The following is a 14,450-nucleotide window of genomic DNA, read 5'->3' on the forward strand; positions in this document are numbered from 1 at the left end:
GCTAGAAGCTGCAAGTTTAAAGTAAGCAGTGCAAAGTTCCCTTCCCAGTGCAAAGCTGCAGAGACTGGAACCATTTTAAGAATTGTGGCTCTAATTATGGCCCCATTTCTTTTATGCTTTTGAAGTTCCAAAAACGTGTTGGCTTGATTGTTGGCCCACTTACTACTGTAGCCACAGTTACTGGGTAGATAAAGTGTGTACTCTGAGCATTAATTATTGCCTGGGTCATGGTGGTACCTGATTGATGTTGGATAGGTAGTATAAGAACTTACTGCTACAAATGATGTGGATTTTGACAGGAGGGTAGGGAAGGTAAAAAGCTTCATAGTAATAGTGGACTGTGGGGGTGGGGTGTTTCATCAATAAGGGTAAAAATCATCAATGGTGTTACTGACTGAGAAAGGGCTAGCAGTCAAATCACTTGCTGTTGTCCAACAGTACTTATTTTTTTGTTGGTTCTATTTTCTGGTAATTTGCAACATAAGGAGTTAATGAGTGAGATGTAGAAGGTGAAAAATAAATATTTATCTCGCAACATGCATCAAAGATCAGATAATATGAGCAGTAAGAAGTGGGGCCTTTCCACTTCAATTAAATATCCTTGGCAAGACATTGGGGAATTGGCTTGCTCTTGACTTTATGTAGAGGAAAATTAAAGTAAATACTTTATCTGTTATTTCAGTGTGTCTGGTTAAAACATACAGGGTAATGGAGCCCAAGCTTTACAGATGGGCAAACATAGGTTTCAGGTAATCAGGTTTTCAGTTAGTCTGCTGTGGACTTACACAGAGATGATAGATGAGCTGAACTGAGATTTACTTGGTATAGATTTTTTTGTTCATTTGCTTGAAGCTTGTACAAATCACTAACATCCTGGAAACTATTGCTGATCGCATCCGCAGGCTACACTTACTGGTTTCCAAGGTGTATGCATTTGGGTGGAGGAAGTAAAACAAAATTACCTTGGGAATAAGTCTTCAGTAGGTAGGAGCAGGGGAAACAGTGTGTCAGTGTTGAAGCATTTGGTTATAAACTGTGCCTCCATAATGTGACTGTGCCAGGTGGTTTTTCTGATAGAGACATTCTCAATCCTGGTTATATTATTGACATGTTGCATGACTGTAGTGGCTTAGTTTTGTGCTTGTGAAACAAAAATTATGATACTTGCCTCACTGGGACAGCCTGTAGATTAGTATTTTGTTAGGTCTCCTCACTGATGCTGGTATGACTGTCTTTACAGTTTTGTTCCTGTTCTAGTAGGTGAAGCTTTACCAGCATCCTCCACTAACATAGCTTGTCAATTCCAAAATCAACTGACAAAACTTGCAACTTGTTTTTGAGACACTTGTTTGAATGGAGCATCTAAAATTGTTGTAATAAAGATTACTTTAAAAAAAACCAAACAAAAACCCACAAAACTGATGTGTACAGCAAACCTGAGGCTTCTGAAATCAGCACATTTGGACTGAATAAATAAATACCTTTATGGATAAATCATCAGCTTGCTTTTGAAGATAATTACCAGAGTAACTTCTAGAGTTATTTTCAAGTGAGTTTTTGTGTGCTCTGAGTGAGAGGTCTTTGCCATAGCATCATGAAGATTTCAGTTGGGGTCTGCTCTGTCCTGGGTGTTAGAAAAAGGATGTTTTTATAGGGCAGAGTGGATAGGGTAGTTTCCTCTGCATAGTTTTCAATGCCTTTGGGGGGGAAAAAATGTTGAGTTGGAACTATGAAGTTCCTTGTCAATGCTGTGGTTTCTTTCTGGGATTGTCGTTTTGTGTATTTTGAAGTGATCTAAAAAATAATTACATGAGTAAGGACTTGCCTGGATTGTGATACAGTAGGTGACCAATAGTAGCCATAATAAAAGTAATTTTTATTATATCCATTGTAGATCTACATTATTGTAGATAAACACTTTTGGTCAGGGTTAAAGACTGATTTAAAAGAAAATTGTTTGGATCCCCATGCACTGAGGAATATCTTTGGAATGGAAGGGGGAGGGGAGAAGGTACATGAAAGCTGTTGTTCAGATGGAACTCAAAGAAAAAAGTACTTCAGGCTGACAGCGAAAACTGTTCAACCTTTAAAAAAAGTGGCAAATCCTTACTGATTATTTTTTCTTTTTTAATCCCACAGCTGATTGTAATGCCATTCTTAAAGCTCTACAGCCCATTTTTCAGGAGCAGGGAATGACAGAAACAGTTCATAACTGGGAAGACCATGGTTATTTAGCAACCTACACAAAAAAAAATGGCAGGTGAGTGGATTTTCTTTTCCTTCCTATATGTTATGTCCCCTCTGTGCTCCTTACAAATATTTATTTCTCCCTTTATTGGATCTCCTTGTGGGGTGCAGGCAGGGCAACTTGTTCCTTTGCTGGCTTTGTGTATTAAGTGACTAAAAGCAGAATATTGTTGATAATCTTGTCTATGTCATCTTGCAGTTTGACTGTCAGAACAGTTGAATTGGTCAGTCTGGGCTGTATTGATGCAGTACCAATGTATGGTGTCTTGGTCTGGGGGGCCAGTCCTTCCTGATGCAGGACAGCTCAAGTCAGTTAAATGTATTTGTAATTCTTCCGACAATTGAATATGTCTAAATATATTTGAGTCTAACCTTAGCATGTGAATGATGAAAACTTTCTGTCTCTGTCTTGTTGTATGTGCTTTTAAACACTTTATTATACATTTCAAATTCTCAAGCAGCTACTGAAGTACCTAACAGTATGGCAAAGGTGGTTAGTGTCATTAGTGACGCTCACATAAGCAGAATCTAGTGGGATAAACTGGTAAGCAAAACCACATTTACTTTATTTCCTGAAGCTGCTTTACAGTGTCAGGGTTAGTTAATTACTGTAGACATCTCTGGCCTATTTATTAGTAACTACTATGATTTTATTGCACTTCATTTGTTTGCAGTTATTCAATTGTTTGTTCTTCACATTCATTGTGGCAGTTGCTGCTTTTGTTCTTTTTGAAATCTCTACTTACTTTGGTGTTCTTCAGGATTGGAGTTAAGCGAAATAAGCTTTAATTTGTTGGTTCTCTTCTCTTGGGATTCCTCTTAAGCAGCTCAGTTGGCCACACTCCTCATATATGAGAATTGCCTAAGGATTTTTAACTTGTATTGGTTCTCTCTCATTACAGAGAGAGAGAACTGATATGTTTAGTAGGAAGATCAGATCCTAGGTGAATGTGTTGCCTGCTGGAATTTGTGTCTCTGTTTACTATCTATGAACATATAAGTATGTACAGCTCCATAGCTATGTATTTTATATTAAAAAAAAGTAGTGTAGGCTAACTGTGCTGTTAAACTTGCGGCCTGACTTAAGGTAACAAGTAAGTTGGCATGAGTCTAGTCCTATGTTTATCTCTCCCAATCATGCTCTATGGAGTTCTTAGTATATTTCAGTCAGCTTTTCAAATGTGACAGTGGCTTTTTCTGATGAAAGTTAGTTGGTTTTTATACTCAGTGGGCCTAGAAAAACCTGTTTATTTGTCTCTTATTTTTGTACATTTGTTCTGGCTTTAGTTACTTGTGCTTCTGTGTTCTTCCTGAAAAATTTGATAAAGATTCCAGTTCTGGATAACCTCTTGTTTCTGAGGTCAGTGGAAAGATAGCCAACTTGGCAATTCACTACTCTGATGCTGTCTTTCCTCTGTATAGGGTTAAGCTTCTATTTAGTTGCCCTAAAAAGGCAATGTCAAGGATATACAAACTCTGAACAGTTAGAAGGCAAAAGATCCCCCGTTAGTAGTTTTTCACTATGTTGCTAAACAACTTAAGCTCTTGTACCAGAGAATAGTTCACAGTATTCTTACTGCTGTGGGAAGATGAAGTTGGGGAGGTGGCCTGCCCCAGTGGCCTTCCTGCAGGGAAAGAAGGGAAGGTCTGATACGTTGGGTCTTTGTTCTACATACTTCTTGCCGCTGCTTCTTGTGCTAAGTAGAAGAGCTGGGGATCAAGGGCAATCACTCTGGCAGCTCTACTGCTGCAGACTGCCTGCTTGCTTCCTGGATTTTGTCTTTAGGGCTACACCAACAGTTTGTCAGTTGGCAGGGTCCTGGGTTGGTTTGTTCCAGAGTCCTTTCCCAAAAGGCAGTGTTGGTGAGGCTGCACAGTTTGGGCTACTTCTGCTGTCATGCAGTTTTATCAAGTAGCCTTACTTCTCACATACAACCCTCGTGCCATGCTCTAGGGCATGCGATGCATACTTGATGTCAGCTTGATGTAAAATACTTCCCTGGTGACTGCAGCAGAGCCCTAGTGTCACTTCAGATGCTTTGATATGGCAGTTGGTGGGTTGAGGGAGAAACCTCACTGTCTTGGGGCCACAGGAATACCATGTGGGCCACGGAGAGCTGGGGCTAAGTGGTGTAAGCATGGATGTGGCCTGCCTGTTCTCAGGGGAGCTCAGCTCCTTGAACCCTCCAGGCTGGGTTCAACCAGTTTAGTCAAGTATTGCTTCTCATCTGTTTAATAGCACCATATGCTAGACATCTTAGACTAGTGCTGTTTATCTCTTCAACTCAGTGATAAATATGATGGAGAATACTGAGTCTCAGGAAAAAATGCTCTAAATATTGGGGTGTCCATGTAGGACATGAATGGGCTTTCTGCTACTGCAGCACTGTTTTGGGTTTTTTTTGCCTTTCCTGATTTGCACAGGCTGATTGACTTGCTCTGTCAGTCTCCATTTGGCATGTTTTTTAGCAGTCAGATGTAGAAGTCTCTCCTCCCTGTAAATATGCAGGTGCCACAACCTTGCCTTCACTGTCTGCATTGCTAATGCAACCATGAGTGGGCTTCCTGACAAATGTGGTTGAGCTTGGTTTTAATATCAAATTACTGTTGTCAGCTTAATGTTAAATTGTGTACAAGTGTTGTCAATTCAAAATTACATTTGCTAATGAAGACTCTTCACCCCTTATGAAGTTCTCCAAGTTCTGATATAATACAGGTCTGGAAATAGTTGAGCTTCAAGAAGCTATCCAGGAGAGCATCCTAAACATAATGAAGAATTGCAGAGTTGTGATGCAGCCTCAAAACTGAAGAATGAAGGACAAGAGTGCACAGAAGAGCTGAATATTAAGATGATATAATTTACTTGCAAGTGACTTTTTTTCTAGTGCAGTGTTAAATGTAAATTAATAAAGAATGGTTATTGCTTTTTCTTAGTATATTCATTGCTGGCTGAACTCCAATGCATATGGGATTAATTTTCCCTGGAAATTACTTACTTTGCTATTCAACTTACTGTCTGTAGTGAGGTGAGTTAAAGTATGCTTCAGTGCTTTGCCAGCCCTGTTAAACAGTGAATTGGGGAACAGTAGCATGTGCAGGAGAACTTTCTGTAAGTTTTGGGACCTCAGCAGTTCTGTTTCCTTGAGTTTTCAGATCACTTAAAGAAACTGCATATACTTTCTTAAGGCAGCCTTAAGCAGTGTGTTTTTGTTAATGTCAGTTGATGTAGGAAAAAGGGTGTGAACACTAAAAAAACCAATAGACTGGACAGTTAAAACCCTGCACAACAGGAACATGTAATGAGTGGTATGAATGAACTGGTGAACATACAGAGGATTTGATACAAACTAAATAGGCTTTATTTTAATACTAGCGATTTTGTCTGGATTTTATTTGGGACGTAAAATATAAGATTTTTATGCTAATTAAAAGAAGTGTCTGACAACTAGGAAGAAATTGGCCAGGGCATGCAGACTTTTCCTCTTTCTTCCCTATAAAACAGTGTACTTTTAGAAGTAGCTTGTAGTAAAAAGCAGGAAAAAAAAAATTGTGATGGAGGGTAGATATGTCATGAGCAGTTTCCTGTGAGGATGGCTGGGTGTTTACTGGGCACAGAAGATCCCCAGGATGAAAGATGTGTGAGTTGGTGCTGTATGTGAGCAGGGGCTTTGAGTATGCACATACGAACACATTATTAACTAGCCAAAGGTGACTGAGCCATTGCAAGACAAAGATGCGCAGCTGATGTAACAAGCTGGGTACTAATCTCAGGAAAAAAATGTTTGTGTTGAGATAGTAGTATGTTGCTAAACAGTGTACACTCCAAAGTCTGCAGAGATAACCCCCATAGGTTGCATGGTGCCCCGTGCTACAGATTTTTGTCAACAGCAGTGCCCGCAATTCAACACTTTGTCTCTGACAAAGATACCCTGTGAGCAGCCCCGCGGAGGGCTGTGGTTGTTAAACGAATTGGAGCTGATTTGGGGATTAAGCCATGCTTTCCTGTTGTCATTACCAAAGCAACAGATCCCTGTTCTCCTTTGTCTGAAGCTAAGCAAGCAAAAGTCACATGTGGCAACTCTACCTGGTCCATTTACTTTGTGATTTACACTGACAAAGGACCTAATTGAGGGAAGTTCAGCTGAAAACATTTACTAATGGGGTTGTCAACACAAGGCTCTGGAGTCACGCAGGAAATGGCTCACTTGAGCTGCTCAAGTCCCTGTCTGAGTGGTGGGGATGGATATACTTCTCTGCTTTGCCAGCCCCCTTGCCCAAACACTGGTTGGGGAATAGTAGCACATGCAGGAGAGGAGCTCTGTGTCTGGGGCTCGGGGCCCCAGCAGTCTTGTTTGCTGGAGCCATGTGTTTTCAGATCACTTTGTAACCAAAATCTGGAATAAAACTCCTTAACACCGATGTGAAGTTAAGAAGCAGGCACTTTGTTTATTGCAGTGCTGGGGACATGGGGGATTGTGCCTCCAAAGGCATGTCCAACTTAGTGTCAAAATCCATTGGTTTTTTTATAGACTTTTTCTGTCAAATCATTGTTAAAGAAGTTTATTACATAAAAATGCATACTATGCTTGCTCTCAAATTTAACCTTTGTAATGATTGGTCCTTTGATTATATAATCATTGGTCAATTCTGCTTGGCTCTACTGATTGGAATCCTCGATACTCAAATTGAGATGGGAAGGGTAAGGGGGTTTCCAAGCAGCAGACTGGTGTCCCATGACGGTTTCCTTAATTTCTTAAAACAAAACATAGGAAAACCAGTAACTTCCTGGTGAGGTTTCTATGGTTAGCTATTTCAAACTTAACAGTATTAAGGTTCCTGTGGTCATACATAACAGTTCCTAAAGTTTCTATGGCTTCATTTCAAACTTAACAATCCTATACATTATGCTTCACAATTCTACTTCTTAATCAAACCTAACTCTTCTATGTGATCAAATTTTGATTTCTCTATTAGAGTATTTGCAACAACTTCCAGAATGTTTTCAGGCTCACCTGAAGCAGCATGCTTTTACTGAAGTGTCATTTACTGTAGCTTAGACTGGACAGGTAAAGACTTGATATTCCTAACTTTGTCTAATCTCATTTAATGTATATGGTACTTCATACAAAGTCATAGGGTCTAGTATATCTTAAGAGGTTAAAAAAGTTATTAAATCTAGGGTAAGGAGAAAAATCATTAAAGCTAATCTTTGGAAACTGTTGAGTATCTTCTCAACTAATACTATATTTTAATAGCATCGCTGCTTGTGAGCAAGTACTCTTCTGTTACATACTCTGTACAGCTACCAGGGTTTTTTTTGTCCTTCATGCATCTATGCGCCTTCTTTTGTCATGTTTCACCTGAAAGTTCTTTAAAAAACCACAAAACCTGAAACTTAGAGTCACTGTTTCTACAGTAGAAGACTCTCTTAGAAAAGTTTTAACCTCCCCTATCCACACATCCTTTTTTAGCTTCTGTTCTGTGTCTGAATTCTCGTTTAGAGGAGTGTAATCCTACTGGCAGTTGACTTCACTGCAATAGTGCAAGATTTACCCAGCTGAAGTTGGTTTGTATGTCACTGAGATGATGGTGAATATATTTACACCATGAGGGGAGGGGTGAGAGTTTTTACTTTTCTGTGTTAGTCTTTTCCTAACTACTCTATATGCTAGTCAGCATATTTTAAAGGAGCAGGATGAACATTCCTCAGCGCTCTGTTTCAGGCTAAAATGTGGTTTATTCATGGAGTTACCTAGAGTGCAAACATGGGCTGAAGAATTGGAAGCTGTTGCTAGGAATCAGCAACAATTTAGAACTGTAGTAGCTTTCATTGTCTTGATTATTTTGTGAAAAGAGAACAGGAATAATAGTGCAGTGAAAAACTGTGGTTGCTTAATATCTTAAGGTCCCTTAAGTACTCTGTAATTAAGATGAAGAGCGTTTTAAACAAAGAGACAGTATGCTTTATTGAAACAATGTCGTGACAAATTTTTCTTATTTTGGGATTTCCTAGTATACGCAGGTTTTCATTTCTTCCCTCATTATGAGTAATTAGACAGGTGATGCTTTTATTGGCAGGCTATTTTTCAAATACTTGAACTATTCTGTCTATTCTATAGTGACTCATAGTTAGTCTGTCAGTAGGTAAAAGCTTTGCTATTCCAGTAGAGGTAACAGTTTGACAAATGATGGTTCTGCAGTGTTACTGTCTCTGTATTCTAATGCTATCGTATCACTTAAATTGTGTGGCTGTGCTTTTCAGAGCAACCCTCCTCTGCCTCTCCTTGCCTCCCACCCAAAGGACCCCAAAGCAATGGCAGTAACATCCCCTACTGAGGAAGTATCTCCTGCAGTCACAGGGGAAGTGAACACGTCAGCTGTCAAATCTTATGACAGCTATGCAATTCTTGTAGGAAAGGAATTTAAAAGAGAACTCAAGTCATGGGACAATCAATCTGTTGCTTATTTGTGTCAACAGCAACCCCTATAATACAGTAGTAAACTGATAGAAAGTTTTTCTAACAGTGCAAATATTTCTGGCCCTGTGCCTGATCTCAGGGACCCTAATAACAGTAATAACTGCAAATAGTCATTTCTGTCTGTAGTGCTGCAGCTCTGAGGGCCTGGAGTAGTCCATGGACTTCACCAGAAACGTCCCTTTTCACTGTGAATGCATCCAAAAGCTGCTGGAGTGAGCAGTGCTTCCATCTAGTGAGCTCTGCTCTTTTGTCTTTCTCTCCTTAAAAAAAAAATAAATAAAAAATCTCCTGGAGTCTTGTGATAAAGCTGTTTGTTCTTATGCTTATGCCTGACTATTTTTTTCTTCCCATGTTAGGCACACTACAAAATAAACCCCTGCTGATGTGAAAAATCATATAAACAGAATCCTAGTGGGGTTTTCTCCAGAGCTGTCCTTTGCAGTAGCCATTCCCTCTAGGAGAAGCATGCAACTGATTTGAATCCCTTTGGTTCAAGCGGTTGTAAGGTCACAGAGAGAAGTGGTTAAAAACTCTGAAACCCTATAGAGACTTGGGGCTGGGGAGTGTGTGTGTCCTGCCCTCTTTTTTTTTTTTTAATTGTTTACTTGTGTCTTAGTGGTACTGATGGGAACGCCAACTTGAGCTGTGTAATGCTGAAAATGCTCTTATTCTTCTAATTAGCTCATAAACCTGGTCTCAAGTGGTAGCGCTATCTGGTAGTTAAAAAGAAAAGTCAAAGAGTAAACAAAGATGCCTTTTTCTATTTTCTGTTCATCTTTTCATCAGGCTAGAATATGCAGGACTAATTTCCTGGGGGGGTCAGCATGCATATTTTCAGGCTATTCTGTGGCTTTGTTTAATGGCCATTGGGAGCACAGTCATTTTCTGGTCCCTGATGAAGAATGCTGGTTGGGAGGAGAGCTGGTGGGCAATTGCTGAGGTGTAGGGGTGACAGTCTGCAGGTACTTGGGAGGGGGAAACACGGTGGGCGTGGGTATTGTAGAGAAATGTCTTTGGTCCTGAAGGGAAGACCTGCATGTGAAGTCTTCAGGAAAGCCTGAGACTTCCCAGGCTCATGTTTTGAAGAGAAGTGAGTGACACTGGTTTCTCTGTCAATTGTAAACACATCACAGCTGTCCAAAGCCAGCAAGAGTGTTTTTGTTCTTGAATCACTTCAGTTTCATCATTTAATCACTTTAGTTACCAAAAATTATAATTGTCGGGTAACACAAAATAGTCAGGATTTTCTCTCTGACTGCAGCTAAGGGTATTTGCTGGCCAAAGTTCCCACCACCATGGGAGAGGTGGTATTTGTATCAAGGCTGACAATTTATGAAAGGAGTTCTGGAAGGGACAAAAAAGGTGGGAGTGGTGGGGAGATAGGTCACCTAAACTTTTTGTCTCAAGAGTTAGTTTTGTTTGCCTTTGAGGCTGAGTGGGGTGATAAGAGCAGACAAGCAAAGAAAGGGGCATTCAGAGAACTGTATACAGGTTTACCTGGGGTTTCTCTGTGGTGTACTAATGAACTCCACCCCTGAATACTGTTCGTTCTGTGCTTTGCTGTTCCTGTTCCCATCCCCTCCTCTGCCCTCTTCTTTCAGTTTATGCTTTCCCTCCCTTCCTTTACATAATCTTCTTGTAGCCTTTCTGTTTCTTTTTGTCTTCTCCCCTCCCCAGTATGGAAAGGATATCACCTCTGCTACTGTTTTTATTTTCTTGTGACCTTCCCCATAGTCTTTATCTGTTTTGTTTGTTGCAAGTTCTTGAAGGTCTTCTGTTTGTCCACCCAACACCTAGCATGGTGAAGCCTTGCTCGTTGGTCTTTAAATGCTCCTGTAATAAATACAACATACAGTAGGAGTTTTGTCTGTCTCTTGTCTGTATTCAGCAATAAGAGTTTGCTGCTGTAACTTTGCTAGTCAAAATCATGGTCCGGCACACTTACTGCTTCTCCCTTAAAAATTTTTATTCACCTTTTGAATGTGAACACTGTCTCTCTGAATAGGTGCTATAAAGTTAAAAAAAAAAACCAACAAAACAAAAAACCACCACAACCAAAAAAACCCCAAGAAGTGAGAAGGAAGATATAGGGGAAGAAAAGTGTGCAGTTGTTTTCTTGAGGCTTGATTTCAATTAAAAAACAAAACTGACACAATATACCTGTTCAAGCAGGCCTTATTTAAAGAACTGAGGCTAGGTAGTATATTTTCCCCTTGTACCATACTTGTTCTGGTTTAAATGCTCTTTCATTACCTTGCTCCCTGCTGATTTTATTAGTTATGTAGTGAATGGCATACTCTTGCAACTTTCTGTTTGCTGTTTAGTGACTTGCAGAGGAAGACTGGAGCTGCCACTGCCAACAGTTACAGATGGCTGGAAAAAGAAACATGCATTCTGAATTTAATATAACTAGTTTCAGACTTTCTTTCCTCGCTCGCTCTGATTTTTGATAATAAAATCATCATCACTGTCTCTATTTTTGTAGTTTTGCCAATTTGAGAATTCACCCTCATGGATTAGTGTTGGTGGATCTGCAGAATTACAATGATCATACAAAAGGAAGAGAGGAAGCCGATCAGGTATGAGTGCTTGTCTTACTAGACTTATCAAACTGCATCAGGAGCCCCTTTTCTTCAGGTCTATCAAAGTATATCTTGGTAAAAGATTTTTAAATATTAAAGTTATTTCAAACCTGAATGCTTACAGATGAGGAATAGTAATACAGATTGTGGTTGCATACACATGTGAGTGCGTGCGCATGCATGCACTCTTTTTTGCATGTCTTGGGCCTTGTGTTCTTTGCTTTGGAAGTTGTAAAGATGTAGCAGCCTTGGTAGGGCTCAGGTCTCTTCAGGTACCCAGGGCAGTGAGTGAGAAGTGATGCTCAACCTGCAACCTGGTGTATTAGTCTGTGACTTTTTTTCCTTCTCTAATCTGAGAGATGGGGAGCCTCTATACTCAAACTTCTTCCCCGGGAAGAAAAATAATTTCATCTTCCCTGATATGAAGGCTCTAGAAATTGAATATTGCAGGGGAATAGGCCACTGCTTTGGCAGGAATGAAACCTTACAGGGTTCTTGTCTTCTCTCCTTGGCTGTGCCTGGAAGGTCTAGCTGTGTTATCCTGGAGGACAGCTAAATGCAGTGGTGACAGCTGCTACAATATGTATGTTCTTGCTCGTAATGAGGCTTGAGGCAACCAGCTAGTTAGTTATTCATAGGCTTCTAATGTTACATTTCAAAGCCTTTCAGTGCAGGTGCTAGTCTTTATTGCCTTTCAAGTAGCCTAATTTAACAGATTTTACATTAAGTGATCACCTATAAATTCCACCTCTTGCTTTTTTTCCAGCTTCTAAACAAAGTAGAAGAAAGAATGAAAGAATTGTTTCATGGTAATATAAAAAGGGTGAAGCGGTAAGTTCGTACATCTACTTCTGTATGTGGCTTGTCTGTATATTTGCTAAAGATAATGAGGAAATTATGTTTTGCTGTACTGCAATGAATAGCCTGGAGTATGAATTTGTGTGGTTTTTCCCCCAATGTTTTAAAATGGTTTTATTGCAGAATTGAAGATACTGTGAGGTTTGTCCTTTTGTTAAGCTTCATCTTCAGTATTGTTACTCTGGGCAAGGATTACTTATTTAATTTGCTGCTATGGTTGTGTGAAATGGTGGGAGAAAATGCAAGTAGGAAGCAAGAGCAGACTGCTCTGAAAGGGCTGCGGAACCCAGGGTGGTGGTGGGTAGGGCAGCCCAGGGTGTGAACTGTACCCTCCGGACCACATCCCACAGCTTGCGGACAGGGTGAGCAGGGCTGGCGAAGGCAACCAGGGTCAGCCCCAGCCCTGTGACTGCCGGGCTGGGCTGTAGTACTGAGGCAGCTCTGAGACCAAGCTGAGTGTCAAGGATCGGTGAAAGAATTGGGCAGAGCTGCAGGGTAGCTTGGGCAGGGACGAGGGGTGAGGGCTGGAGCTGAAATGAAGTTCAAGCCCATGGAGGAGGCCCTGCCCCGACAAGGTTTCCTGCAGCTCTTTCCCTCACAGCTCTGCCCCTGCTGCATTTTACGGTGCTGGCCTTAGGCACATGTGGCAAAAACCCCTGGGGGAACCTGTGCGCTTAGGGCCCTGGCAAGAAGATAGAAATATTTTGTAGCAAACTTTTTTAACGTGACTGATGAGTGAAGGAGGGAGGCTTTGCAAACCTTCTGTCGCTTTGATTTACTTAAATACAAGGTCGTATTTTAAACTGTAGGGATGCTAATTGGCTTGTTGCCTGCTGCTGAAACAGCATTCATGCAGGAGTTCCCCAGGCATCTGGAAGGACACAGCTCATGTTAGTGTTTTCCTGGTGGCTCTGTGGCAGTGCCTGGCATCTCAAAGCCAGGGAGCACTTGCTGCAGGCATGCACTCGCTGGAGGGTGCAGCGAGTGCTTTAAAGAACATAGTCAGAAGAGGAAATGGTTTAAGAAAAGTAAAAAGCAGTGTAAAATCAACAAGATTCAGTAAGGCCAAGGAGCAAACTACAAAATGGGAAAACAGCTAAGCAGTACTGTAGCAGAAAGTAATCTGAAGGCTATACGAGACCACAAGTAAAGTGGTAGTGATTTGAAAAGTGATGTTATAGCTTGAATATTGTTTTTGCTTAACAGCTGTATGTAAGACAGAGCCAGTTGTCTTGCTTTACTTTGTCCTGGTAAAGCCTCATGTGGTACACAGTGTGCAAATGTAGATAATCTTGTGCCTATGTATATAGGGAGAAGCTCGCTCTTTGAAGATATTTTAATATTGAAATATTATATTGGGAGTTTGTGGAATCTCTGTGATAGGAACTTGTCAAAAATGGGTCAGGGAAAAGTCTGCCTGAAGTGATCTAGATTAATTTGGTTATGTTGGTATAGGAAGATGAGCTTCTTGGAACAGTGGATCTGGCATGAATCTTGTCACACACCCCTCAACTTTTTTTATTATTTTCTTTTTTTAATTTGCTTCGCATCCTTCTGATGTTAGCTTCACACATGCAGCTCCACTAGAATTAATGCTGCTGGAAAAGCTGTACTTGCCTTTTTGTTGTCTTGGTGTATTGAGCAGATGCTCTTGCTCTCACCCGTTGCTGCCATCTTGTGGCTCACTGAGGGTAGAAAATATTTCTGCAATGTTTATTGAGAATTGCTAGTGAATTTAGAAGCAGCTTCTCTGTGTCTAGTCTACTGCTACGCTCTCCTGGAAAAAAACCCCACCCTTAACTCTTCGAAGTGTGTGGGAAATCTGATGAACTCTGTGCCTGCACACTTTGCTTAAAATGGTATGCAATCATTTTGATCATTCACTGCCATTTCAAATATAGTTTGTCTTTACAGGTGAAATACAGATTTGAACCAAGATACTTTTCTATGGAATTAAAAAAAAAAAAAAACAACAAAAACCAAAACCAACAGAACCAAAACAATCTATGCAGATGCTTGAACCACTTTTAAAAAGTAATGCAAGCTGTCAGCTGATATCAAGGATTGTGCTTGTACACTGCAGGGTGACGTGGCTCAGTTTGAAACACTATAATAGTCCACTTTTTATGTTTGCATATGTGTTTAAAAATGTCTTGGTACAACTTTAGAAGGGTAAGATACACTAATCTCAAAAAAAATAGCATTCTTAGCTGAGCTGAAGGTGGGAAGAGGTTTTGTTATGTTTTTTTGTCTGCTTTCTGCTTTTGTATTTTATCCGTTTCTA

At 40.4% G+C, this 14,450-nt stretch overlaps 1 protein-coding gene across 2 annotated transcripts in view; it reads left to right on the top strand.

Annotated features, from left to right (window-relative positions):
- The window catches only part of SMS (spermine synthase), a 51,451-nt gene that overhangs the window by 15,754 nt on the left and 21,247 nt on the right, over positions 1–14,450 (top strand). For both annotated transcript variants that reach the window (XR_012651228.1, XM_075033452.1), the window contains exons 2-4: positions 2,140–2,260; positions 11,212–11,305; positions 12,075–12,139. Coding sequence is in view for 1 of the 2 variants with exons in the window: in XM_075033452.1 (XP_074889553.1) it covers positions 2,140–2,260; positions 11,212–11,305; positions 12,075–12,139 (280 nt within the window). In the remaining variant the exon portion in view is untranslated. The remainder of the gene's footprint in view (positions 1–2,139; positions 2,261–11,211; positions 11,306–12,074; positions 12,140–14,450) is intronic.

This window comes from Buteo buteo, chromosome 8, assembly GCF_964188355.1.
Source record: "Buteo buteo chromosome 8, bButBut1.hap1.1, whole genome shotgun sequence".
In the NCBI taxonomy this organism is placed as follows: Eukaryota; Metazoa; Chordata; class Aves; order Accipitriformes; family Accipitridae; genus Buteo; species Buteo buteo.